The sequence below is a fragment of the Pezoporus flaviventris genome, unplaced genomic scaffold, assembly GCF_033815535.1.
Source record: "Pezoporus flaviventris isolate CSIRO_AGI_PZ_B2104156 unplaced genomic scaffold, CSIRO_AGI_Pfla_v1 ptg000015l, whole genome shotgun sequence".
Lineage (NCBI taxonomy): Eukaryota > Metazoa > Chordata > Aves > Psittaciformes > Psittacidae > Pezoporus > Pezoporus flaviventris.
Window position 1 is genome coordinate 673,794 of NW_026892563.1, and position 27,986 is coordinate 701,779.

General features: G+C 41.9%; 1 protein-coding gene across 1 annotated transcript; it reads left to right on the forward strand.

Annotated features, from left to right (window-relative positions):
• Positions 1–602: 602 nt before the first annotated feature.
• GRPR (gastrin releasing peptide receptor) lies at positions 603–25,630 on the forward strand. Its single transcript, XM_061453154.1, has 3 exons — positions 603–1,554; positions 18,724–19,078; positions 24,525–25,630. The coding sequence occupies exons 1-3, from the start codon at positions 1,136–1,138 to the stop codon at positions 24,915–24,917; spliced, it is 1,167 nt and encodes a 388-aa protein (XP_061309138.1). The 5' UTR covers positions 603–1,135; the 3' UTR covers positions 24,918–25,630.
• Positions 25,631–27,986: the final 2,356 nt, after the last annotated feature.

A 27,986-nucleotide genomic window follows, 5' to 3' on the forward strand; every position in this document is an offset into this window, starting at 1 on the left:
TGTTATTCTTATCCCCAAACTAAAACATATTAAAAAGATGTGCAGGGTTCCGACTTTGCTGGTCAACTGCAGGTGCATAGTGCTAAAACTCATTTGCCTTCCTTAACTATAATGCTGATTTTATCTTAATTGGCTTTACTTACTTAATTTGCACGGGGGGGGGGGGGGAATGAACTTAGCTCCATGTAATTATTCTCTTTCATTGGAACGATTGAATTCCAGAGTGCAAACCGGAGTGTAAAGTATGTGTGCTGTTATTTAAGAAGGTGCAATTGCTTTTATGATCACATTATTTGCAGTATGAACTAGTTATTTCCTTTCTTTTTTTTTGGGGGGGGGGAGGGGTGGGGGGGAGAGAAGCAGTGAACTTCACCTCAGGAGCTATAAATGAGCAGATTTTTTAATTATTATTTCCTTTTTTACCCTCTAAAGAGTTAACAGTGATTTTGGTGTGTTTTCTATCCCCCCGCTCCCCGGCAGTGATTAGACTCTCCGGTAGGTGGCTGGCATTCTCCGGCGCTCGCCTGGAATTACCGCAGTCATTTCAGTAAGCCTGCTCTCATCCTGGGAAGCAGGGGAAGAATTGACGTCCAAAAATCCCGCCTATAGGATCCGAGCTGCCAGCGGAACCCTGCTTTTCCTCACTTTAAATCCAGCTGGCAAGCACAGGTGCTGAAAGAGGGAGAGACTGGCAATGCAGCGTGACAGCAGCTACCAAAAGTTCTTGCTTTTTGTAATTCCCTTGTTTTGGACTTGGTTCTGCTCAGCAGACCTGGCGCTGAGAATTTAGCAAGCCTCCACTGTGAAAATGCCTCCCACTTACTGGTCTTTGAATTTGACAAATGGCTTTCCAGAGCTGAGGAACACCTGACAGCGAGACAAGTCAAAAGGCAAGTTTCAGGATTCAAACTATGCTAGAAAATATTCTCCTTTCACCTTATGGAAACAGTACTCCCTGTGCAAGCTGCAGCTGCTTTCTTGGCTTGTTTATTGTCAAGATCTGTCACAAAGCGATATGACTTTTAGACTCTTCTGACTGTTTAAAGCCAGCAAGCAGAAGCAAAATTAAAGCCAAAAATTTATTCGATCATCTCCCAGGAAGAAAGTTGTCTTCAGAGAAGAGCAACGCAGGACAATGGCATCTGAAGGCTGCCTTCTGCTAGACCTAGAAACAGATAACTTCATTCTCTACAACCTTTCTGTCAACCAGAGTGCAAACCTCTCCCTTCTCGGAGATGAGTGGTTCTACCCAGCATTCCTTTATGCCATCCCCACAATCTACGGGATCATTATTTTGATAGGCCTTATTGGCAATATCACTTTGATTAAGATCTTCTGTACTGTAAAATCTATGAGAAATGTCCCTAACTTGTTCATCTCCAGTCTGGCTCTGGGAGACCTGCTGCTGTTAGTGACTTGTGTGCCCGTGGATGCCAGCAGGTACCTTGCTGATGAGTGGCTGTTCGGCAGAACTGGATGCAAACTTATCCCCTTCATACAGCTCACCTCTGTAGGGGTGTCAGTCTTTACTCTCACTGCTCTTTCAGCTGACAGGTAAGCTGGCTGCTGTAGCTTGGAAAGAAGCCTGCCTAATGACAAGTCCATAAAATACATTATTACAAATGCATATTTTCAGGTAACAATCATTTTTAACCTAATGAGGGAAAAGAACAACTTCATTTTATTTCTGATAGTTATGAGCACACAACTTGAAGAGGATGCAGGCTGAACACAGAATACTTTTTCCAGGTTAAACTAAATGTTTGTGCAGTTTAGCTAACAGTCTAGCTTAATTAAAACAAGAGCAAATCAAGCTAAAGACCAGAGTGAGAAAATACCATTAACGAAGCTCTGTTGAAAGCTCTCATGTTCAAATTTACCAAAATGATAATTGAACCATATTTCATGAAGTGTGAAGGTACTGCAGCAGCAGTTTAAAGCACAGTTTGAATCAGTTCTTTCTAGTGGCTTGCTTCCTTAAGGCTAATTACATGAGGCAATTTTCATGAAATATATTCCAAATATTCAAATGAGGATGCCTGAAGCCAGGAATCTCAGTTCACTATAGACAGTTTATTTCCCTTGATTAAACCATTGACCCCTTAGCCAATCAAAACTGATCTGTGCTGTTGGTTAGGAAACTTTGTCTTCCAATACTGTTTGATAAAATAACGTGTAGCTATGTTATTTTAGAATATGTGAAACTAAGTTTGACTTTAACAAATGAACTGCTTCTAATAAGCCAGCTCTATTTTAGATTTCTGTGAGGCTTTAGAAAACTCTCAAAGCATTCAGATTTAAATTCAAAAGACATTTTAATTTTAATTTGAATGCTACTTAGAAGGATGAAGTCTACCTTTCTGGAAAGGTTTTAAATATTTATTAGACTGTTTTGATTAGACTGTTGTTTTATACAGAAACTCCTATGTACATCATAGAATCTAGGATATTTTGTTTCTGATTTGGATGCTTCAGAAAGAGATTAAGGAATACATTTTAATCATGCTAAAGTTATAAAGTCTCATAGAAGTACTAGGATTTCAAAAAAGAAAACTTATTTCAGTTTTGTTTTCCCCAAAAAGGAGCTGGGGGTCATATTTCTTGATCACTAAGAAATGAAACTGGGTTTGCTTTAAGTAGTTCCTTGCATGCCACTCTGCGTCTCTCCTCCTAAGCTACTATAAAACATCAGACTATGTTGTTCAATTTCCAAGTAGTTCATGCACAGATTTCAATATCCAGTATGTGATCTTAATAACAGCAGACTCCATAATGTTTCAGAGACAGGCTAGTCAATATGTTTAGTAATTTCTCCACATCAGGATACTAATGAAAATAGCAATCTCTGTCCAATAGCAGATGATAAACAGACCTATATGTAGGCAAAAGTCTTCAAGCAATTTGCTCTAAAAATGTTGAGAAAATACGAGAACTGCACAAATGCCCTAGTAAAGGACCACCTGCACTTTTATTCCCAGGTTTCATGTGGTGGCTGATTCCCTCCCAGCTGCTCAAAGAAAATGTTGGGAAAATAGGACGTATTTCCCCAGGAAACTCATCTTTACAAAGCTGTAATATAAATTGTTTTAAGGGGTGTCAGGGAAAGAAAAATGCATCATAAAGAAGATTAAATTAGGGAGATTTGTTGCTTTCTGATCACGTGCCACATAAAGTAAACATTGCAAATGCTTTTACTGAGCAGCATATCGATAGAGTTTTTTTGCCTGAAGTGAGCGAAGAGAACAGAAAACAGCAGCTGTGGCAAGCTTCAGGTTTGGTGACTAAATTCGGAACTTCAGCTTTATCTGGATCCTGTTAACCATTGTGCTGCACTGGTGATCAAATATTACCACACTTCTCAAAGCCACTTGTCTATAAGGGAGACAGACATGCATGTGGGAGAAGACTTTATATCCCCATTTTCAAGGTATCATCTTAACCTCTTCTAATGCACCTCTTGTCCATTGCAGAAGGAGACAATAACGAAACTTTTACCTTTATTAGACCTATGAATCTTAAATGCTGTGCACCGAACCACAAATGGGCCTTATCTATTATGTTTGCTGAAGTTTCTGGTTTGGTATATTAACTGCTGTGCTGGGCTAACTTTGTTATAAAATAATGCAGTCTATATTTTGTCAGCTCACAGCCAGTTAGCCTATTTTTTTTTTTTTTTTTTTAATCTGTTGCTGTGAACTCTAGGCCCCGGTATTAATCGTGTCATTATGGAAATGAACTTAAAATGTACAGGGAAATCTTCCAGGATGCAAGTTGACTGTGACCAGCATGGTGATGCCTGCCTGAGTCTGCGAAGGGATCAGCAGCCCTTCACACGCTGCTGTGGCCTCTGGGTTAGGGAGATGCTGAGCCCAGCACTGGCTGTTGTCTTAGACAGCCATATCCAAGGTCAGATGTGGCGTTGTACAATGGATGAGTGGCAGCTCAGTCCTGCAAGGAAACATCTGCAGAAGACAGTGGCATGGTAGTGAGAACAGGGTAACATGATGACTCAGGAGTCCAGCAGGTAACACTGCTCAGACATGGCACATCTCACTTGGCTTTTGTTGTCTGAGGTGAGGAGACACTTCAGGATAATCAGCAAAGTGTCTCCTAGAGCATGGAAAGAGGTACCTCCAGAGGAGAGAGGATAAACCACCGTATGAGGATACCTATATCCTTCCTTAGAAACAGAGGAAGCCTTGCTGTTTAGCACAGATAAGATGCCCATATTTGAGATGGCTAGTGTTCAGTGATGTGAATCCTACCTGAGATGCTCATGTAAAGCATGCGAATGTCCCTGTTCTCATGATTTGAAGCCATAGACCATGGGACAGAAAAACTCCGAAACTACCTGCTGTGAATAGCAGACATGGCACTGTCTCCAAAAAAAAGGGAGACTTGTCAGTGCACCACAGACCTTTTGCCTATGATTCATCTTCTGCAAAAAATGATAAACCCACTTCAGTTCCAGTATCCTTCCATTGCCAAAAGAGAACGTGAACAACTGTTGGCATTACTGAAGGTACCGTGATAATGCCTAGAGAGACCTTGCATCGCAGGGGTCAGAAATCTGCTGTGTAAAGAAAGCATTGGTGATACAACAGGGTCATTTCCAAAGATGGGACCACAATATTAAAGGCAGTGGGTAGGTGCAATGGACAAATACAGTATGTGAGAGAACAGAGAGGCACGTATGCTATGTGCTACTACAGTTGTACAAATCTGTTGCTTCAGATCACCTTCCGAAAACAAAAGGCCCAGTTTTAATAGATTTTTGAACAGTCCACAGTATGGTTACAGCAGTATACTTCCTAGTGTTATACTTTTATTCCTCCCATTTCCACTTTCCCACATGTTAGGCAGGACTAATAATACTGAATCCATCATCTGCTGGTGAGTGCAAATACTCAGCTAAGTGTCAGCATCCAATACAGAGCACCTAAAGCTGCTCAGTGGTTTGACTCACTAAGACCTAGTGGTTGTCCAGAGGGACTGGCTGCTCGCTTACAAGCCTTTCTCAAGGAGAAGCAGAGGGACAAACTGCTGATCTCAGCTTTCCCTGCAGTGGGAGCCTCCAACCCTGCAAGGTGCTCTGCATGCAAATAGATGCAGATGAGCATGCCTGCACAGCTTTGGCTAGGTAGGGCATAGCCAACAAATTCCCAGGTGCCTAGGTTGGCTTTGTGTTCAATCATCAGATTGCAAAAGGTCAAAGTTAAATTGTTTGAAAATATGCAAGAAAGAGAAAAAAAAAAAAAGAGTTAATATTAGAAATGTATTTTCTGTGGGACTACTCCCCTGGCTGCATGGTACTTGTATCTGTCTAGCTGCATTCACAGCAGTGGGAGCTGTCAGCCAGACCCATTTTCCTGCAAGCTTGGCAAAGTTGCAGAGCAGCCAGGAGAGGGTTAAGGCCTGTGATGTGCTTAAGGCCACCTTCCATGAGTGCTAAGGCAGGAGGACTGAGTTTACAAGAGCAAGGAAACAAGCAGTTGATGGGTGTGTGTTTGTGTGTTTTAAAAGGATTGTAAATGAGGTTGGCAGGGGAAGGACATCTGTCTGCCGTGCTGCTCTGTTCTGTCAAGGCAGTGGATTTCTTCAGCTATTGCTCAGATCATCCCAGCAAGGAAGGAGTTTGTGTTTGCCTGCTGGACTGCCCTCGTCCTCCTTGGTGTAAGGGGAAAGGGGATAAGAGTACCTGTGGGAGTGGTGACACCTCAGCTGCTAGCCTAGGCTTAAAAGCCAAAGCTGGCTCAGCAAGTGACAGGAAACACAGGAAAATCTTTGCACTGTAAGAGGAAAAGCAGACCATTTAATTGCCCTTGTCATGGGAGATGTCTTTATTTAATTACCTGTTTCTCCCTTGACTGACAGGGTTTATATATTTGCATTTGAATTACCCAAGCTGTCAAGCACTGATCATACACCCCACTGTTTTGCTGACACAGTAAAAAAATCAAAATGCCCAAGTGCTCATTCAGTGAAACATTCCTGAAGTAATTCTGTTTTTACAAGCACACAGCAGAGTAAGTGTAAAGTGTAAGTGGAGGTTACAAGCAACATCTTTGCTTTAAGCACCTTGGATTATCTGGATTTTAGTGCTGGAAAACTGCAGCAATACTTGCCAGCCGGAGCTGCCTCCTGTCCTGTGCTGAAGGAGAGACAGCGTAGAGAGATGTATGGGGTGACATTACACATGAGGTTAGGTGGCTTACTTGGTAAGACCAGCTGCAGGCAGCAGGAATTGCAGTTATGTGGGAGACTTGAAATGAGGATTTTAACTTTGGAAATGTTGACCTTAATGCTTGAGTGCTGGGATGAATGCAGGGATCCAGCTATGCTGTGTCCCTTGGAGTGGGTCACAGCCACAACTTCTGATGTTCCTCTGGACTCATATGACTGTTTATCTAAGAAAGTAAAGCTTTAAACAACCCTCTCTCCCAAAAAATAGTGGTGGAAGGAAAGAAACAAATCCAGAATTTCTAGAAAGATATTTTTAAATATGCAAAAAAACTTTGTTTAGTGGACTCATCTCTTCAGTGATTTGGATGTCTTCAGCCCCTATTATTAATATTACATGCAATACCAGAGGAAGAGTAACATCTACTTGTCAGTTATTTTGTTTTATTTTACAATGACTAGGTTATGTTTCCACAAGAGGATTAAGGGAAGCATACCACTCTGAAATGAAGCTATGGAAGGCCAACTGGATTTCCATTGAGTTGATTTACTGAGTGACACTTTTTTTAATGTCATCAGTAAAGTGTCAGGTCCAAAGTTTATTCTGGGCAGTCTAGTCACAGAATTCATGAAATCCCTTCATGTCACTAAGGCACTATTTTGGAACAATTTACTCGTGCTGTAATTTACTGTGCAGCCTCAGGAAGGTTTTGAGAGGGTGGCTGAGAAAGCCACTCTCTGAACTAAGACAGCTTCTAGGCCAGTCGATGCGAACCAGCAGAATGGTACCCCCACATGTACATTTTGGATCCACTAACATGATCCCAGCCAGAGCACCAGTCCTTCCAAGCCAGGAAAAAAAACTGGAGGGACTTTGGACCCCAGCCCAAAGTCTTCCCTTTCTCTGAGGCACTGGGCAGCCTATCCTCATCTCCTGCTGCTGGCTGGGTGTCCATGCCACTGCTTCTCCTGTACTGATTGCACAGGGTACTTGCAGAGAGAGATACACATACCCCTTTCAGCTGATGTGTAGTCTTAGATCCTGTGCTGCTGGCCACTGTGTCAATATAAGATAAACACTCTAAACACTCATGGTTTTAGCTCTCATTTCCTCAGCCCCTGCATCATCTGTACCAGGAGAAACAGATCAAACAGCACAAACTTTCTGAATATCTTGATTAGCTAGAGCAGATGGCCAAAACATAATACATGGAGCTTCTATAACCAGGAACATTAGAGCTCCTGTTTATAGCAGTGGGACCAATGTGCAAATCTGAGGTTAGAGTCAGTGCTAATGTGCTGGAGACTGTCAATATTTAAGCAATCAAAAGGGAGAAAAGTTGGATTAACTATTGTTTACATTTCAGTAAAACCTGAAAACCCCCATCAGTTGTCATGGTCTCATGGTACAAGGTGCTGCACACACTATTAATAAGGAGAGCAACTGGCTGAAGAGAATTTGTCAGCTATGTGTCAGACTGAACATGGTGGGCTGGCACGTCAGCATCTGCATGGTGGTCCCATTGGTTCATGTATTTACTAATTAGTGCTCAGATGTGGACAACAGCCTGGCTAAGAAAGTAGAATGGAGTTGAGACGAAAAAAGGAGAAGCAAGCACAGCCTGTCCTGCATATGGTGTGAAACATACAGTAGATGCTTTGCTCATGGACAACCCTTGCAATACCTGGTTTCCTTTTATTTTGGAAAGAAACTCCACTGCTAGCCTTGCAAAGTCCTCTCACCTTCTTTCTCATCAGTTCTGTGCCCACATGCCTACCTGACCCCACACCATGTGGGACACCATGGGCCATGAGCAGACTCTTCAATTCCCCCCAACACTGCCTGCTGCATGTGACCTCACAGAGCTAAGGATGCCAAGAAGGTGTCCTAGCAGCAAGCCCATTGCTATTGAAAGAAAGAGAAAGGCAGAGAGTTGGAGTCCCTTGCAGAAAATTCCCTTCCTGATGTCAGTTGGACCAGATTAGCTTAACCAAACTGCAGAAGACTGTAGAGCATCAAAGGGAGAAGTGCTGTCAGAGCTCTGCCCATCCTTTCCTTGCCTGACCTCCAGCTATGGCCAGTCTCTGCAGCTCTGAGGGAAAGCAGGACAGAAAAGAGTACCACAACACACTCAGAGAACCTGCAGACAGCTCTGAAGCATGAGATTCAGATGTCCGATCACCTAGGAAAACCAGAGATGCAGATGCTGGACTAGCACTAACTGCTCTAGCCATCCAATTCAGCAGTGTTTCTTGCCTGTGTACAGCGGCTGCTGAATATCTCACAGGATTTGGTTTAAAACAGATCTTTTCAGTGACGCTGGGCAACTTTGCAAGTATTCACACTAAAGGTGGATAGATCACCCTCTCCCCACCATATGTCTCTGGCACCCTGTTATCATCACTGCTTAGAGCTTATATTTCAGGTTGAAAATTGTCTGACCTCTAACCACTGCATAATTAAGCATAATAATCTAACTAATAACTAAAAGGGTGAGTGGGTTGGGGTTGTTCAGCCTGAAGAAGAGAAGGCTTCAGGGAGACATTATTATGGCTTTTCAATACTTAAAGCGGATTATAAGAATGACCAAGAGGGACTTTTTACCAATGCTTGCAGTGACAGGACAAGGGGCAATGGTTTTAAAGTGAAAGAGGGTAGGCTTTAGCTGGATATAAGGAAGAAATTCTTCATTCTGAGGGTGGTGAGGCACTGGAACAGGTTGTCCAGCAAAGCTGTGGCTGCCCCATCCTTGACAGTGTTCAAGGCCAGGTTGGACGGGGCTTTAAGCAACTTGGTCTAGTGGAAGGTGTCCTTGCCTGTGGCAGGGGGTTGGAACTAGATGATTTTTAAGATCCAGTCCAACTCAAACCATTCTGTTATTCTGTGATAAGAGCAGTCGAGGATAGCACTAGATCGTTTGACCTGAACATGCATCTGAAAGTCCATGTAAAGGTGATGGTCACTTACATCACCTATGTTTACTGAAGCCGCAGAAAGGACTTAAGCATCATATAACTGACTTAGCTTTATACTAACTAGCTCAGGTACTGATTACACTAAAGCCATGACATGGTGAGAATAGCACAGGATGTCTCATTTTGTCAGGTGCAGAGGTGATGCTCCAATGTCTTCTCTTGGTCTCCTCTTTCCTTGAAAGATCACATCATCTACTCATTTGGGTCCTAGATACACTGTTTCGCACCTGGCTGAGTAAAAATGGCTTCTGTCAGACTACAGCCATTTATCCCAATGACTTTACAATCTTTTTAGTCTAGTCAGCTACTGTGTCATCTGCAAACTTTCCCAGCAAAGGTTTTATAGGCTGTCCAAGGCAGCTGATATAAACAATAAATAACATCGCAGGTTCCAAAGACCAAGCTAGAAATGGCTTAACACACTGCTACATTTTACCAGTGCGTTTGAGGACCTGGAGGAGAGGCCATGGGGCTCAGGGTACCCACCAGGACCGCCCCCCCCCCCCCCCCCCCTTTCCCAGTCCAGGACTGCTAATTTTAACTTCTGTTCCATGGGAGAGGCATGGGAGTGGATAGGGGAGGGAAGACCACATGTGCCCTGGCATACGTGCATACTTATATGCATAGTCACCCGTGCCAATATGCCCATGCGAGCATTGCACACCAGCATGGCCCACATCATTTTACATCAGGTACAATATTGTGATAATATATTAATTATCATCTGTTAGTAGGATTAACCTCTCCATTATTCTATCTACAACTGCCCTGGGGCAACCCAAATACTGGCAGGTTTTGTGGTCACACCTTCCAGCTTTCTGAACTTCCCAACTTTAAAGCCAGTTCTCCACTTCTGGGGAATTTCTCTACTTTTTCAAGATTTGTAAATGAAATTAACACCAGTTGTTGCTCAGCTGGCTCCTTTAATAATCCTAGGTGTAAATTATTCAGGCCTGATGGTGTGAAACTGTTTTGTGTTATTAGATGTTGGCTCACTTCGCTCACATCTTCATCAACACAGCTGATGAGTTTTCTGCTACATCTATAATACTGCATGCATGGTCTAGATACCCCCTTCACATTTGGTCTTGACAAATAAGTAGTCATTGCTTTTCACTTTGTCTCATCATTGTTCATATCTTCACCATTTAAGTGTATGCCTGACATACTGGGTTTTTTTTTTGTTTCTGATGTATTTAAAAACGCATGTTTGTCTGTTACACAGCAACCTTTGATAATTTGTTGTCCCCTCTGCCTTCCCTTATCAGTCACTGACATTTTCAAACTGATACTTGCTGTCATTTACTTTTGCTTTTTTTCCCATCTGTTATATATTGATTTTTTTTTATTACTTCTTTGAGGTTTTAGCATGATTCCTCATTTTCTCTTGTTCAGGGCAGCTTTTTGTCCTGAACAGTTTATTTAGGGAAAGGTGGGAGAGACAAGGGAGGAGGCTGGGTGTCAGCTACTAATGTATATTTAGCACTGCCCTCTTTACGTTTATATTCCCAGTAAGTTGATCTGACGGCTGCTTTTAACTTAAGGCTGAAGCTCCATATATATATATATATATGTATAATATATATTGTTTTTCCACAAAATTAAGATAAGAACAATACAACTATTATAGATTAGGAAACTGCTAATTTTTAGGTCAATGATGAACTTTCTGGCAGAACAAGGTGCAGTATTGATTTATTGCACATCACAGGCAGGTTGTTTTGGGTTGAGAAATTACCATTTTTAGAAACTCCAATAAATTTCTATAACTGGCTCTGTGAGATACCCAGCAATTATGCCACATGTTTAGGATAACCAGTAATGCTGGTTTTATGCACTACAAATGGTGCTTTCAGGAGAAATACTGATGATTCTCTAGTGAGATGAGGGATCTGTGTCTGAGACCTTAGCTTTAGATGCCCTGGTAAGAGTTCAGTCCTCCAGCATGCAGAGGGACTGTTTCCATGCCATGGACAGCCCTGAAGACTTAAGCGGAGACAGCAAAGCGTTGGATGGAAAGGCTTGCTCCTTGACTTTCCTCATGGACCAGGTGCTATCACTAGCCCTCCCAGCTCCGCTCTGGGTACACCACATTTCAGCCCTAGTACCAGAAAGCTCCTCCACCGGCATGTGATCTTGTGCCCCATTTCATGAGCAGGCACATCCATTTGCAAGGTCTGCAACAAACTGCAGGGCTGGCCCCAGTAAAATCTTTGACTTGGGTCATAGTTTCATTCAGAGACTTGCCTTTGATCACCTACAGAGAATAAAGGGTGGAAAGCGGGTCTTTCTAATAAGAAAAGCATGGTGAGTGGGACTTCCACGACTTCCTGAAGTAACCCTTACATCCATTGCTGTCCATATGTATAATTATTTTCCAAAATATTTTGTGCTCCGGATGGTCATGATTAGGAATAGCACCTTAACTATGAAAGAGTTACTACGTAAGCTCTCCTTCCCCAGTGCATAGTGCAGTTCAATGGTCTCTAAAATATTGTCTCAATTTTGACCTTAGTCATTCTTGGACTGAAATACCCATTTGTCCAGATTCCAGAATGATTTAGTAGTATGCAGGTATACAGTCTGAAATCTGAACACATGCTTCAAAAATTAGAATTTCCATCAATGCTTCCTTTTTCTTTCCATTTAAATGTTAATTAATTAAAAGAGTGATAAAGTAGGCAGTACCTGCCAATGTATGTAAGACTAGCCCATTAGAGATGTCTTTGTGCCCATATGCAATTTACTAAAGATTTTAATAACAGATGTTCACCCAAGAATCACACATAATAATGATAATCTTAACTAAATATGCAGAAAGCAGATAGACCCAGAATAGATTGTCAGAATGTGTTGATGGGTTAGACAGTCTAGCAATTTTCTGGATTTACTGAATTATCTTCAGAGCTATAAATATTCATGACATTCATGGTGGAAACAATAAGGAAAGTTTGGGACACTGCATTTCTCATAAATGTCTTCAGATATTTAGTCAGACTTTTTCTTTTCTTTCCACGTGGAGCTACACGCTCAACAAGGCTCCACATGCTTCATTGATGTAGTTTTTGCACAACATCAACTTTTTCTCTGTTGCTTGAGGCTTTTTTTGCATGGCAGTTGAGCCAGTCCAGGGCAAAACAATAATGTGATACTAGTAGAACATAATTACAAAGTTCTAATGAAAAGATTTTTGTTCAGTCTATTCATCAGCCAAGACCAGATCAATGTGTACGCATCAAGCTTACAAATGGGAACAGATGGCTGGGGACCTTTTGTCCCTCTTTTGGTTACAGGTGGGAACAGAAGAAATATGGCAACGTGCTGACTGAGAGGCAGTTCATTTGTCATTGCAGTAGGAAGTTGTGACAATTTCAGGAACTCATTTTCTAGAGCTGGGAAGAACTGAGTTTTCAATTCACAGAAATTTACATGACTGTTTTTGTAAGACATCAGTTCATTCCAACTAATCCCTGCTTTTTTTATTCTTTTTTTTATTTCAGTTTCAGGTTCACATTAGCCCAAAATTTCAAAATCGAGCTCAGTTTAAACAGATTCAAAAGTTTGTAAGTGGATTTCTCACATCAGAGAGAAAACCAGAAAGCAGCAATGTGGCAAATCTTTCCACCAGCCTCATGCAGTCTAAATAGCGGGGCTGGTAGTGAAGCAAGGGCGGGCAAGCCTTCTGAAATTTTGTTTGAGCAGGTTTTAGAGCACTTGTTTTTTCAAACCATTATACAAATTCAGGAGTGAGGCCCAGCATCTTTTTATGTAAACAGTGTAGGACATAGGAATGGATGATACTATTTGGAGGAAACATCCCTTGAAACTTAAGTACTCCTGCAAATTCGTTTTGGAGGGGCAGTGTCCCATTTCCTTGCAAGATGGATGGGGAGGATTTTTTTTCCCTTTTTATATTTCTTGCAAGTGTGAGGTTCAGCAGCAGTAACGTAGGTGTGCTTGGAAGGACTATGATAAAAAAAGGACGTACTCTGTGGCAGAGCCTCTTTCAGCCATTTTCTCTTGCTGCACTCCTACTGCTGAAAAAGTAAGGAAGGGAGAGTCATGGAAGCAACTTAATATATCTTTTCAAGTCAGGTTCAATAGATGAGAGGGATACAGTGGCTGGCACATAGTTGCTATACAATATTTACTGCCATATTCAGACAGGAGGAACATCAATGATAGCCACCTTCCTGTATGAGCAGCTACATTCACTGCCATGAGGGAGGGATGTTTCTTTCCTATTGCCACCAGCAGCAACTGCAGTTATTACAGAGAACACAAATTATTTTGGCTAAAATTAATATCTGCTGACCTACAACTTGTAAAGACACTGCAGAAGGTGGTATTTCCCAGCTTAAGCCTGCCTCTTTTTTTGCAACCCGGATCTACTAGATATACAATGAAGGCTGTCGTATGAGCCATTACATTAGTTTTGATTGCTGGCAAAAGGGAAGGGGGAACAGCAATCATGAAAGAGGAAAGCAAGTGAAGGCAGACTACAGCACCAGCTTTCCCAAAGAGCATAAAGTTATATCCCTAAAAAAAAACCCAAATAGGCAGTAATACCTATGGAGCGAAATTCATATAAAATCCAAGGGAAATGTCTGATTTTCCTCACATGCTTTAGTTGTTTCATTTTTTGTGGCTGTTTTAGCAGGCACAAATAAGTGGCTGAAGGTGACAAGAAAAAAATGCTAGGGATGCAATGAAGCATCAACCTTAGGAATAAGGTCCTTTCTTCCCCAGTGTGAGAGCAAATTTGCAACCCTTGCTATCTCTGTGCTTAGGAACATGTAGGAAATATGTCTTTGAAGGCAAAGCCTGTTTAAACTTCATCTGGTGTGTATTTTCTTGGCTCAGCGGAGTAGCACAAACATTGCTAAAATATTTTGCACTAGCAAAGAAGCTGCATCTAGGAAAAAATTTGACAGCAGTTTGGGGCCTTATTTTGAACTGTGGTTTTGGAAAGTATATCTGTAACTGTCTTTTTCACGCTAAAGCTACTTCTCTGTTTATATTTGAAGCTGCAGCTTTGGGGCTAAGTGTTTGGTATTAACCAGTGTTTGCATAGTAAAGTTTTAGAGTACATTAGGTAGTGTTATCGCTACACTATTATTAACACAAGGATAATGAGAGTTTTGCAGTTTCCCTAGCATATTAACTTCAGTGGGAAAAGTATTTACCACAGGAAAACCTTAGGTGTGTGTCACATTTTAGTGGTTTATGGTCATTTCAGTAGGTTTGGTCATGAGAAAGAATTATTCAATGAACAAGATTGAGATCCTAAGAGACCTGTATAAAATATTTTCCAGGATTCAATGGAGAGCTGTGCACTCTGTGGGCTCCTACCCAACCCCAATGAATTTTGGGGATTATGCTAAGAAGTTACCATGTATTATATATTATTGAATTCTGGCATTCTGGTTTGAAGCAACCCTCTCACCAGGCTCTCTTGGAGACCTGGAGACTGATCTGGAGAAGACAGATAGCATCGGAGTCACTGAAGTTGGTATAGGGGTGGATTACCCTACAGGGTGAATCCTCCCAGTGCCTCATGAATTGCCATTATATTAACTGCACTTAAAATAACCCCATGTGTAATTTCTTTGTGTGGGCTTCTTTGAATGAGACTGTGAGACACAGATATCACTGGCATCCATGCTGGACAGAAGGTCATTGGGAGCTGCTGTGCACAAGTCAGGTTGCTGCTTCACAAGCATGGTGGGAACAGAGAATTTCAAAGACTGAACTATAGCAAAGCTCAGCGTCTCTTCTATATTTCCAGTTGGATTGGCAACCCAGTCGTTTTCATCTGCATTATTTAACAACTGGAGAGAAATTGGAGTTGACACAAGTTCTTGATTGTATCATTTTTTATTCAATTAAAACTTCAGAAGGCACATTTTTCTCTCAAAGTTTTGGCCTTTGTTGTAGGACATGAATCATACCTCTGTTTTTAATCTTAAAAAAAATAAAATCTTTAAATATGGATTGGGAAAGAAATTCGACTTAAAAAAGAAGAGTGATATAAAACAATAAACAGAGATTGAATGCGAGAATAGCAGGAGGTGATAAATCCAGAGCCACATGGCTCTGCAGATAAGCTCAGCATGCAGTGTAACGCGTACCATCAGAGCCTGTGCTACTGAATGGGTTAAAAATAACACTGTTGTCAGATCTTAGCATGATGGCTCACTCAGCTGGCCCCCTAGGTCCATCGCTCCACTGAGGTATATGGACATATTCATCAGTGTTCCCTTCAAAGTGGACTGGATATTAAATATGTGAAAGTTATGTGCCTCAGGTCAACTTACTGAAAAAGAAGTCGCAGAGGACAAAGCTTGAAATAATATTTATAATAATAAATAATTAAAATGGAAAGCTTGAAATAATATTTTACATACAAGCTGGAAATACAGATGCTGAAAAACAGGGCCAGCTGCTGCTCAAATCTAGCAGCTGAAGTTCTTAAGAAATATCAAGTAAATTATAAAATCCAGGGTTGATCCTATCAGGAAAGTGGTGTGGGAAAGTAAAGGAGTGAGAGTTTCTGAGCCCCACTCAGAAAAACCAGACAGGAGATGCAGCTTTTTCACTCTCTGACCGCTGACCACAGGCAAATCTCCCAGTGGTCTCCCAGCCCAAGCCCAGCCTGGGGGGGCAATCACTTTTGCGTGTCCCACATGCCCTCAAACGTAGCAGCCCCTGCAGTTGCTGTCCCTCGAGAGTAGAACTACTGAGCTGGGGAGAAACGCATCGAACCACCAGCAAGGTGGCTGGAAATGGAGACTCCCACCAGATCAATACTGGTCAATTAAGCATTAATAAGATAACGTAATATAATATAGGATGAGCATTAATAGGATAGCAGGATAACATAGATTACCGAAGATTTTTAAATAAGTAAGCCTATCATCAAAGAACCAATCCAAACAATCAGAAAAATAATTTGATTCAATTGTCAGACTTTTAAGAATATATCTACCTGTGTTCCTATATCTATAAACTTACATTTTCAAAACCCATTTCCTAGCCTTTTTTTCTGTTTTACCTTTTTGTGCTTTCAACCTCATGCTTCAGGTCTACACTGAGCCCCTTGCAAGCAAAACCTCTCTCAGATCTTTTCTATCTGCTGTAGGAGGCTTTCAAAATAAACAAAACACCTAATAATCAGTGCCAGCATTCCTAGCTATTTCTAATTACGTTCTTTCAAAATTATATTATTTGAAAATGCCATCTCTAATTAAAATATGCTAATAACTTGAAATGGATTCATTTTCTGACTCTGCCTACTCTATTAATGTTGATAAAAATAAAACAGGAGCCCTCTTTCTCTGTGTTCTTCAACTCATTTATGTTACTAGAAATTAATACTGGAAAATATTCTCTCAGGTGGCTATATTATATGAGAAAATCCCTGAAATAATTACCCTAACATACCGTGTTGATAAGCATACAAAAATAATCTTCAGAAATACCTTTGAATTAACTAAATTTATGAATACATTGATATGTGAATAATTTCTTTTTTAGGGCTTACTGAGGATGTTCAGTTAGCTATTGTTTCTGTCAATACTCCATATGTGGTGAATCAGGCTATAAATTAGCTATTTCAGTACACTGTTTTAGTAATTTGCCTGGCTCTTCCATTTTATTACTGCAGTAGTCATAACATCATATTTAAGTGCTGTGATTTTCTTCACCTGAGATTATGATCTTCACCAGAAGATTGTGCTTTGTAGTATGACACCACTGAATCCACAGTTTGAGAGTGCAAGTTAAAGAGGTGCTAATCAAGTCTTAAAACTACTGTGTCTGGCTGCTGCAGCTGTACAGCTAGAATAAAGGGGAGCTGGAGAGCTTGAGGAGTAAGTCCAGAAAAGCACTGAGCAACGTGTTTGCAGTCCATTAAAGGAACAACCACCTACACAAGAAACCTGTATGAAGAAACGCCTGCAAATTATGATATTTCCAGATATATCTTTATAAAAATAAATGTAAATAAATTTAAATCTATGCATGTACTTACTTATACATGTATATACATGGATATGTATCAAATATATGTATATAGCTATGTGTATTCATATAACATACACAGACAAGGATGTGGACGCACACATGTATACATACGTAGGAGGAATGAGTAGGTATGCTGGGCAGGTTATTGCTTACAATTAGAAGTTGAATACATGCTTCTCCTGCAAATAAGGTAATTACCCAATTAAAACAGTGTAGGACTGATAGACTTCCCTCTCAAATGCTGAGCTTTATGATAAGGTAGACAATAGTATGTGGGGAATCAATCATGTATACAGAGTATCCCAGAGCATGGGCTTGGGCTGCCAGAGAGATGGACCCTCCCGCATGCTGCCTAGACACAGGCAGTGTGTTATGCTCACTACCTATGCCCTTGTCCCAGTGGCCAATTTGTCTGAAAGAGCCGGGATCCTGATAAGAGCTTAGAAATGGACTCCAGAACAGACACATAGAAATGTACCTGCTATGCCAAAAGTGGTCTGGGACAGCTTAGGAACCAGATACCCATCAATCCCCAGGAAGCTGACAGTGACCAAGAGGGAACCAAATGGGTGATGCACAGTGTGATCCTGAAAGAAAAAAAACAACACATTGCAATTGTTATAATAATGACCCTAAATACTGATTTATGAAATCTGTAAATATTCCTTCCAAATTATCTTTTTTCCTCTGCTGTGTTCCTTAAATGCATTTGTGAATCGTGATTCACTTGGAGAGTAGGCTCCTGCCAGAGCAGGGCTCCAGCAGATACGAAGCTTTTCTGTTTTACAGTCCTCTCATTTCACACATTGGGTTCAAATAAGTTTGATTCTTTCATTTCCTTGGATTCTAAAGTACGATTTTCTGAAAGCCTGAGATAATGAAAGACAAAATTGAAAATCAAGAAACATCTTCTGTATGTCTAGTATAGAAAGTAACGATGGTTTTTCCTCCAAAAAAGTCAGTTACTAGCTCTGGCTACTTAGCTGGAGTTCATTGAGTTATGGACAACTCTTAATTGCCAACTATACCACCAAACAGCAATTAAAAATGGGAACATGCATTTTTCAGCTTGAGAAAAAGTAAGATTTGGCTCACAGGAGGCCAGTGTACTCCCAGCTCAAAATGAAATGTTTTAAAAATCTCAATCCACTTTCCTTCTACGCCATTCTGTGAAGGGCTGCAAACTGCTGTATACTTCTGAAGTCTGTGATTGCACTTCCTATATTAAAGCTATTTGGACACATACATATTAATGTCAGACAGCACTGTGCTTCGTTCTGTCAATTACAAATTTAATGAACTCAGAATTTATACACATGAAACTGATTGGACCCATGATAGGTGGCTCTGCTTTAAAATGAGACCTCTATTGAAAACATCAACATTTAAAACACCAGAAAAAAAGCTTCACTGCCTTGAGTAAAAAAGGATTTTGTTTCTTTTGTTTTGTTTGTTTTTTCTAAATGGAAGGAAGAAGCAAGAATACAATGCCTGAGTGCTGAGACCAATAAATTTTAATTTATTTGTTTTTTTTCTTTTTAGGTATAAAGCTATAGTAAGGCCAATGGAGATCCAAGCATCCCATGCGCTGATGAGTATTTGTATGAGAGCTGCTATAATCTGGATTGTTTCCATGTTGCTTGCCATCCCTGAAGCAGTGTTTTCAGATCTGCACCCTTTCCATGACAAAGGGACTAATAAAACCTTCATCAGCTGTGCTCCTTACCCACATTCAGACGGGCTGCTGCATCCCAAAATTCACTCAATGGCATCATTTCTCATCTTTTATGTCATTCCTCTATCTGTCATTTCAGTCTATTATTATTTCATTGCTAAGAATTTAATCCGGAGCGCTTACAACATCCCTGTGGAAGGCAACGTGCACGTGAGGAAACAGGTACTTAACTTTCTTCAAAAATGCACATTCCCTCTGAATCGGGGAGTAAAGAGGGAATGCAGGGAAATTTATACTGGGATAGCCTGCATCTGATTAGGTGGGGTAAAAGTATTAAAATGGTTGAAACAAGATATGACACAGGGGTAAAACAGTTAAAGCAACTTCTCCAGTTTCTAAATTCAGAGACTTTGGCAGGGTGGTTACCATGGCAAACACAGCAGGATACCCGTGCCAAAGCCTGGGAAGGTATTGACTGGGATGCAGGGAATGAGGCAGAGCTGGATACAATGCCTGGAGATTGAAGCTGATGGGAGACACAGCAGAAAATCAAAACTTCTCAACGTTACTTTGTTAGAGAGAGGACTCCAGATAAAGCCTCGTGCCATGAAGCAGAACCTCTTTGCACAGATGGAAAAGCTGGCTCTGCCATTCAATACTCTGGACTGAAAAGTGAATGGAACAGAGCAATGGGGGAGTGAAGGTAGGGGAAGCCCTTTCTCCAAGGGTCCCTCCCTGGCCAGGAGCCCTGGTCAGTCAGGGAGGTGTGTGACTGCTCCACAACAGCAGCAATGCCTGCTGTACTCACCTTGGCCCCAGATCTCATCTACTGGTGCTGTGCCATGTTGAGAAACCAGGACAGTCTAGAGAGGGACTGAGGAAGTGGAGACCATAGGAGCACAGGGTCTCAAGTAGGGAGGATGGAGCAGGATAGTGTGGGGTCCTCACAGATGCTCTGAAGTTACCTGCCTTGTCGATGGTTTGATGTTTGAGGTGTGCAATCTCAGGAAAAGAGAAGAGTCCTGGCTTCTTCCTTTAAACTAGTTGGTCATTATAATTGTCTTTTTAAAAGTGCCTAATTTTTTAGGGTCTCTGGAGGGGAGAATAATCTACCCACCTGTTATATGCCCTCTGCTACAAGCCAGACTGGTTAGTCTTCTGGTCCAATAACTGGTAGCCTCAGGTTTCACCTTAGTCTTGGATTCATATAAACAGGCCACTTGCTCTGGAATAATGCCATCTTTTAACCGTCCCTCTATAGCTTTGAAAGCAGAGTTACTTCTGTTACTGTCATTCACGAGTGGGATTTTTTTTTTATAAAACTTCCCAAGCCATCCCACTGCAGAGCTCCTGATTGGGATTGCTCAGCTGGGACTCATGTATTTCAAATGGGTTTCATGCCCTGGTTGAAAATGTGTGGCTGGAAATGTGCAAGTCCTGAACCAAGTGAAGGGAATTAGCCAGGATTTGGCAAGCCTAACTCCAGGCTTTCAGCTAGAGACTGCTTCCTCTTTACTGCTCCTGTTCTGTGTAACTGGTGAGAAAAAGAAAAATCTCCAGGGGGAAATCCAAATTCTGTATGAGCAACTGGGTATTTCAGGTCAGTGCTTAAATGTGAAGCATCTGAGCCTTAGGCTGTCCAAGTAAGAAGGCAACAGCACAGTAACTTGTTTCTAAAAAACTTATTTACCTTATTTACCTTACTTCTTCCTTTCAACTGAGGTGTGCTTCAGCCTAAACTAAACTGACATAAGCCATTCTTCAGCTGAACAATTATTCATATAATTGCACGCAGCTGACATCTCCACCTTAGGATGACCTATCGCTATCATCTCATGCAACCTTCAGGTGCTCATGTGAAACAGTAGGTCTGGAAAGTTGTGTTTTCTTCCCATTAAATGGTTTCTGATCCCCAAAATCCTTGTCCTTTTCCCCTTCTGAATGCATGTAACACTTTCTCCCGTGCAGACCATTTTTCTGGTGATTTGATGATTGTCTTGATTAGTGACAATAAAGTGAGTAGCAACAGCAGCCCTTTCCCCCTTTGGTTTTGGGGAGAGAGCTCTAAAGAAAAAAAAGGCCAGGCTGCAGTCTAATACTGTCAGTCCATCATTCCTATCCTGCAGTGCATTCATGAGCTATATGTCTCCGAGATAACTGGTATTGATTTCTTTATTGTGTTGCTTCCTTTCTCTATAGCGCAGATGTGGCCTCAATGGCCCTATATCAAATTAAGGATGCATTTAAAAAGAATATATGGTTCAGCCAAGGAGAACCCTTTCTCAAAGGATTTAATTTTCAGGCCGTTCTCTACAGACATTATCATTTGGTACATGTCAATCCTTCCTAAGCTCAATGTCTGATTTTCAGTCAGTGCCATTAAAGGGGCACAAAATAAAGTCAAAATGGGCTTGTCAGGTCTCTCCTGCCTATTCCCTGCTTGCACATGTCCTGAGGAAAGATCAGCCTGTGTAAAATGCTTAGTTTCTAATTTACCCGTGCAGCTTGGAAGAGGAGTGAGGATGGGGAGTTGTCCAAGACTCTTGGCCAGGCACTACAGCTGCACCAGGGCGGAAGCAAGGGCAGAAAGACTGGGCTTAGGGGCAGTTTCAGTCCATTCAGGTTCTAGTCAAACACAGGAAATGGGGTACAACCAATTCCCTGGGAGTGCCTGGGAAGAGGTACAGAGATTACCAGAGGGAAGAACATTATGAAACCCTAAAATGTCACTGGTGTTACACTTTCCATGCCCGCAAATATGTGGATGCACAACCTCTCCCAGGGACCAGTGTATTTTACCAGATCTTTCTGGACAACTCTGTCTGTGCTCTCCTTTTGGGCAACCTCTGCCACTGCTCTTGTGTTCATTAGGAAGAAAGATGTGGTTTTCAGTGGCATTGTTATTTCAGTGTGCAGCCCTGGTGAACAAAGGACAAGGTACTGGTTACCTCAGTTCCCCTCGGTTGAGCAATACCTTTGGATTGACTCCAAGCCTGTACACATAAGAAAAACAAAAGTGTGGCTTGTCTGTGTGAAGGTTATACTGTATGCTAGCTGGCATTGTAAAAGCACCTTTCCCTGAAAAATCTCAAATTATGCTAAGAGAGGTAGTCATCCATCTATTCACCACCTACATTTGTCTTCTAATGGCCCCAGCTCTTTCAGTTGAGGGGTGCCCATCACCACTGCCTCTGTGTTCCTCCAAGTACAGAATTTCTTCTCTCCATTTCTCTGGCTCCTTCAGCCTCCAAGCACTGTATTTGGTCCCTCAGGGCAGTGAGCTGTTGTCAGCACTTTTGTGTACATACACCACATGGCCCCAAGGAAGAAAGTCCTGCCTCTGGGCTCTGTGAAAGATCCCAGACCCCTCAACCATAATTAATAACAGTAATAGTAATAATAATAAGTTAATACATAAAAATTATGTATGTCAATATTATATGTGGATGACTAATGCAGATCACAGAATCGTAGAATGTTTAGGGTTGGAAAGCACCTGAAAGGTCATTCAGTTCCAACCCGTCTACCATGGGCAGGGACACCTTCCATTAGACCAGGTTGCTCAAAGTCCCATTCAACCTGGCCTTGAACCACTGCCAGGGATGGGACAGCCACAACTTCTCTGAGCAACCTTTTCCAATATCTCACCACATTCATAGTGAAGAACTTCTTCCTAATATCTAATCTAAATCTACTCTCTTGCAGTTTAAAACCATTCCCCCTTGTCCTATCCCTATATGTCATAATAAAAAGTCCCTCTCCAGATTTCTTGTAGGTTCCTTTAGGTACTGGAAGGCTGCTTTAAGGTCTCCCTGGAGTCTTTTCTTCTGCAGGCTGAACAACCCCAACTGTCTCAGTGTGTCTTAATAGGAGAGGTGTTCCAGCCTCCTGATCATCTTAATGGCCTCCTCTGGACTTGCACCAACAGGTCCACATGCTTCTTATGTTGGACACACTACTCCAGGTGAGGTCTCAAAAGAGCAGAGGAGAGGGGGAGAATCACCTCCCTTAACCTTCTGTTCACACTCCTTTTGATACATCACAGGATATGGTTGAATTTCTGGGCTGCAAGCACACATTGCTGAATCATCTTGAGCTTCTCATCAACCAACATCCCCAAGTCTTTCTACTCAGGGGTGCTCTTAATCCATTCCCCACCCAGCCTGCATTTGTGCTTGGGATTCACCAAACCATGTGCAGGACCTTGCACTTGGCCTTGTTGAACTCCATGAGGCTGGCATCAGCTCACCTCTTAAGCATGTCAAGGTCCCTCCTGATGGCATCCCTTCCCTCCAGCATGTTAACTGCATCACATAGCTTGATCTCATTAGCAGACTTGCTGAGGGTGCACTCAATCCCACTGTCCATGTGGCTGAGAAAGAATTTGGACAGTGCCAGTCTCAATATCAACCCCTGAGGAGTGTCACTCACCACTGGTCTTCACTTGGACATTGAGCCATTGTCCACAATTCTCTGAGTACAGCTATCCAGCCAATTGAGTACAGCCATCCAGCCAATTCCTTATCCACCAAGTGGTCAAAATCAGGTCTCTCCAGTTTAGAGGCAAGGATGTCATGTGCGACAGTGCCAAATGGCTTGCACAAGTCCAGGTAGATGATATGAATTGCTCTACCTTTATCCACCAAAGCCATAACCTTGTAGAAAGCCAGCAAATTTGTCAGGCATTATTTGCCTTTAGTTGAGACTTACTGGCTGTCACCAATCACCTCCTTATTGTCCATGTGCCTTAACGTATTTTCCAGTAAGATCTGCTTCATAATCTTACCAGGCACCAAGATGAGACTGACTGTCCTGTAGTTCTCTGTGTCTTCCCTTTACCCTTTTTAAAAATGGGGGTTATGTTTTCGCTTTTCAGTAGCGGGCACTTCAATGTTGACTTCTCAAATATGATGTCTAGTGGCTTAGCCACTTCATTCACCTCTATCAACCCTCAGGGCCTACAGATGGGTCTCATAAGGTCCCATGGAGTTGTTCACCTTCAGGTTCCTTACATGGTCTTGAACCTTATCTTCTCCTGTAGTGGAAAGTTTTTCCATCTCCCAGCCTGTGACTCTGCCTTCTGTGACTTGGGCAGTGTGGCTGGAGCACTTGCCAGGGAAGACCATGTGTTTGTGATGCAAGTGAGATCATAGCTCTGCAGGCATGTGCATGTCTCTAACTCCTCTTGTTTATTCCCCATGCATTTACATAAGGTGTTTAAGTTGGGCCCCCAGTGAAGTTGGCTGGAGTGGCTGGAATTCTTTTGTGCTGTTCTTCCGGTGCTTTCCTGAAATCCCTCTCTAGGCTCTGGGCAGCTATGGCTGACACTGGCATCAAACTGGTAGGAGTGCAAGATGGCAGGAGATATCCACACTTTTGTTGCTGGAGATGGGATTTTACAAAGTCACAAGCCACTGCAACTTTAATCAGGAAAGGAAATGCTACTTCTCGTGTATCAAATTTTCAGAATTATTTGGTTTTAGAGCAAGGGGTTGAGGTGAGACAAGGGGCGTTCTTGACTGTGTGTTCACCTGAAGACCAGGTTGCCCTGCTCTGGCCGTGCTGCCTGCCATGCTCTAACCCCAAAGCTGCAGCACTGGCAAAAATAGTTAGCTACTAGTCTAAACTAGGAGTAGCTGCTAATCTGCATTTCTATTTCTTCTTCCAGATTGAATCCCGTAAACGTCTTGCCAGGACAGTACTGGTCTTTGTGTGCCTCTTTGCTTTCTGCTGGCTCCCTACTCACATTATCTATTTATACCGGTCATACCACTACTCAGAGGTAGACACCTCAGTGCTACATTTCATTGCCAGCATCTGTGCTCGGATCCTGGCATTCACTAACTCTTGTGTAAATCCGTTTGCTCTCTACTTGCTCAGCAAGAGCTTCCGGAAACAGTTCAACAACCAGCTGTTCTGCTGCAGAGCTCGCCTCCTCATCCGGTCCCAGAGCATGGCGAGGAGTACCACACGAATGACCTCCCTCAAGAGCACCAACCATTCCCTGGCTACTTTCAGCCTTATCAATGGCAACCATGTCTGCCACGAAGGCTATGTCTAAAGGGCACAGTCAGGGATGGCCGCATCATGTTCTTAGCATTAGCTGCTTAGTTTTGCCCTGTGGGGATGATGATTAGCAGACACACGCACACATGCACACACACATGCACACGTGCATACAAGGAAGTCTGATGTGTGCAGACTTGAAGAGGAGCTTGAAGCATCCAACATTTCATCCTGTGCTAAGGTTGAAACATCCAACATTTCATCTTGGACTGTGGCACCTCCAGAGCAGCAGATCACTGACCACCAGCCTACAGGAGCTCCCTGGGAAGTGATGCGCTGCTTCAAGATAAACTGCTTTTAATGAGAGGAAAGTGAGCATCTTAAGATCAAATCCAGCTTGATTCTGCAGGTTCTTCATCACTTTCTGCTCAATCCCAAACTCAGGCAGACTTACAGCAACAGTAACAAAGACCATACCAGGTGCACGAATTTGTCAGAAAAACTGCATCCAGAAGTTCATGGTATAATATATTTTGACACCAAAATAAACACATTTAGATAAGGAAAATACTTTTATGAAGGAGTTCAATGTAGGTCATTTACAGACTTTTCAAGTATTTATTAATGTTCTGAGTACAGTATTAATTCATGGTATAAAAGATATCAAGAGTTTACTGGGGCTTGTTGGTGGCCTCATCTGAAATGAGCAGTATATTGCACCACATCAATGTGAAAGCAGTAACGTGAATAAATGTGAGTTGGAATATGTTTACAGTTTTCAAATGTGTGAGCTTTTCCCATGCTGTGCAGGAGACAGCAGGGTATTTTCTAAGCATTACTATTTTGCTCTTCCTGTCTTCAAGGTGTGATGTAGTGCATGTCTCATCACTTAAGGGGTACCACAAAATTTTAGTTGGGTTTGACTAAGGGCAGGCAATTAACAGAAAAATTAAGCACCACTATTTTTCATGCAGTAGTGCTTTGTAAAACACTAGTTTTTCAGTAAAAGCTATCAACAATGCAAGGTCTGATCTCCAGCCCACAGGTTTTTTCCTTCTAGTTTCCCACATAGTGCCAGAACTGGCTAACGTGTTGGAGAATCAGGTCTTCCGTAATTTTCACTCCAGTGAAAAAGCAGTTCCTGTGACAGGTAACAGCTATTCTGGAAACAGGAGCACAGTGTCCTGAAGATAACAAACTCTCAAAGTTCATGGACTACAGGACAGGCAATGAAGCCACACGTGTGATAAAGCTGCTACAAAATGAGGCCATAAACCAATCTAAACCAATCACTGTAGCAGAATATTGAGTTTTTAATGGCCCTCATCCTCTTTGATGATGATCCTTTTTCTTTCCATGGCAAAAGAAAAATGAAAACAGGTAAAACTTTCTGTTGGATTTGCTCTGTGAATGTAGAAAAAGCCCTGCGTGCATTGTAAAAACACTCAGCTCTGTATCTGTGGCTGCTCAGGGATGCTGGTGGGAGCTGCTGTCTCCAAGGATTGCAAAAGGCCTGTGATGTTGAAAGCAGAGCTCTGAATACTTTCACTGATTTTACCTTTGAGAGCAGTGTCCTCCAGATGAGGCTCAACACACAGGTACATGAGCTCAGGATGTGGCCACACCACCCTGCTGATGTGCTGCTAAAAGAAGTCCTACCCTGTGTCCCCTCTGTCCCTGGGCACCCCCACCTCTGTCACACCCTCCTGCAGTCCTGAGTGCCCCCACGCCCCAATCAGCCTGAAAACTAATGAGATGGGTGAATTCCCTTGCTTAGCTGTGTAGCTATGGCACTGATTTCAATTTACTGGCCTGTCTGAAGTCCTCATTTACTAAAATCTTCATCAGGATGCCGCTTTCCTTGATCTTTAACATGAAACCACGTACCATACCAGAAGCCCAGCCTGTGATCATTTCAGAGAATTTGGCCATATTTTGAACTGTTTATGACAGTTCAAAATAAGAAACATTTATCTGGCTTAAGAGATTTTAACTAAATATTTTCTTCAGCATTGTAACAATTCAATTGAAGGCAAGCAAGAATTACATACCTCAGCAGGAGCCATGCCATCTGTGTCCTCTTGCTCAGTAATGAACAACAGATTACTGTTGCTCTACAGAAGGCTCCAGTAGCTCCTGAAGTTTTGTTTCTGAGGGAAAGGGGAAAGCACAGCTATAATGTGAGAAAATCATGAATGTGGGGAAAAGTGCATTGCTCTGGCTCCCTCAGGGCTAAGCTGATACAGACCCTGCCTCCCTGAGTAAGATGCTGTTTTGAACATAGGAGAGGAATGAAGATACATCACCATGGAATTAAATAGATGTTATTGATTTTAACCTTTTCTTCCTAACAGAGCTGGCAACTCTTCCAAGGACAGGAAAGATGGCTTTGGCTCACAGTAGCTTAATTTGCTTGGTATAATTTTTCTTTTTGCTTTCAGAGCTGGTATGCAAATATTCTGGGGGAGTTCAATGCAAAATGTAGTCCTTTCATCAGAATCCAAGATACCGACAACTTCTTTTAATTTTTAGCAACTTAGACCAAGCTCTTTCAGATGAGATGTAAATTTTCATGAATATTCTTCATTTTATTCAGATCCCTGCCTCTTCATTTAATATCTTTAAGACAATTAGGTGGTTCTGTGAAAAATAAAAATAAAAAAATCCATTGAAATAAAGTTCATTGCAAAAGCATTTTGGAATGTATTTCACAAACTTACGCTCATTTTTTAATACCATAGAAAGAACAAATCTAAGGTTGGAATTATTTCTACTTCATCCTCATATTAAAGTAGTAAAAATTCAATGCAGCAGTTGAGGTTGTGGAAGGAAACTTCAAGAAAGTTTTCTGAAATACCCCATCATGAAATTTAAATATTTATAGATGTAATTTTTTGTTTGCTTGTTTCTTGCTCTTTTTCTCACTACCTTAGTTTCAAAACCATGATGTACTGACTCTTTCAGCCTGGAGCATTGTCTGCAGTGTTTCGTGTGTTTGATAAATTTTCAAAGTACCCAAGACAAAACCCCTTCCCTGGCCAACATCTCCAGAGCTGCGAGCTTGGGTGCTGCCCAGTCCTGGGAAGTTTTGCAGATGTCAATGGGAGGAGCCAGTGGCTGTGAC

Excerpts from the sequence above, each read along its gene's own strand:
- GRPR (XM_061453154.1), top strand. The coding sequence starts at position 1,136 with ATGGCATCTGAAGGCTGCCTTCTGCTAGACCTAGAAACAGATAACTTC. Across the intron at positions 1,555-18,723 it reads ACTGCTCTTTCAGCTGACAG|GTATAAAGCTATAGTAAGGC; the intron begins GTAAGCTGGCTG and ends TTTTCTTTTTAG. Across the intron at positions 19,079-24,524 it reads ACGTGCACGTGAGGAAACAG|ATTGAATCCCGTAAACGTCT; the intron begins GTACTTAACTTT and ends TTCTTCTTCCAG.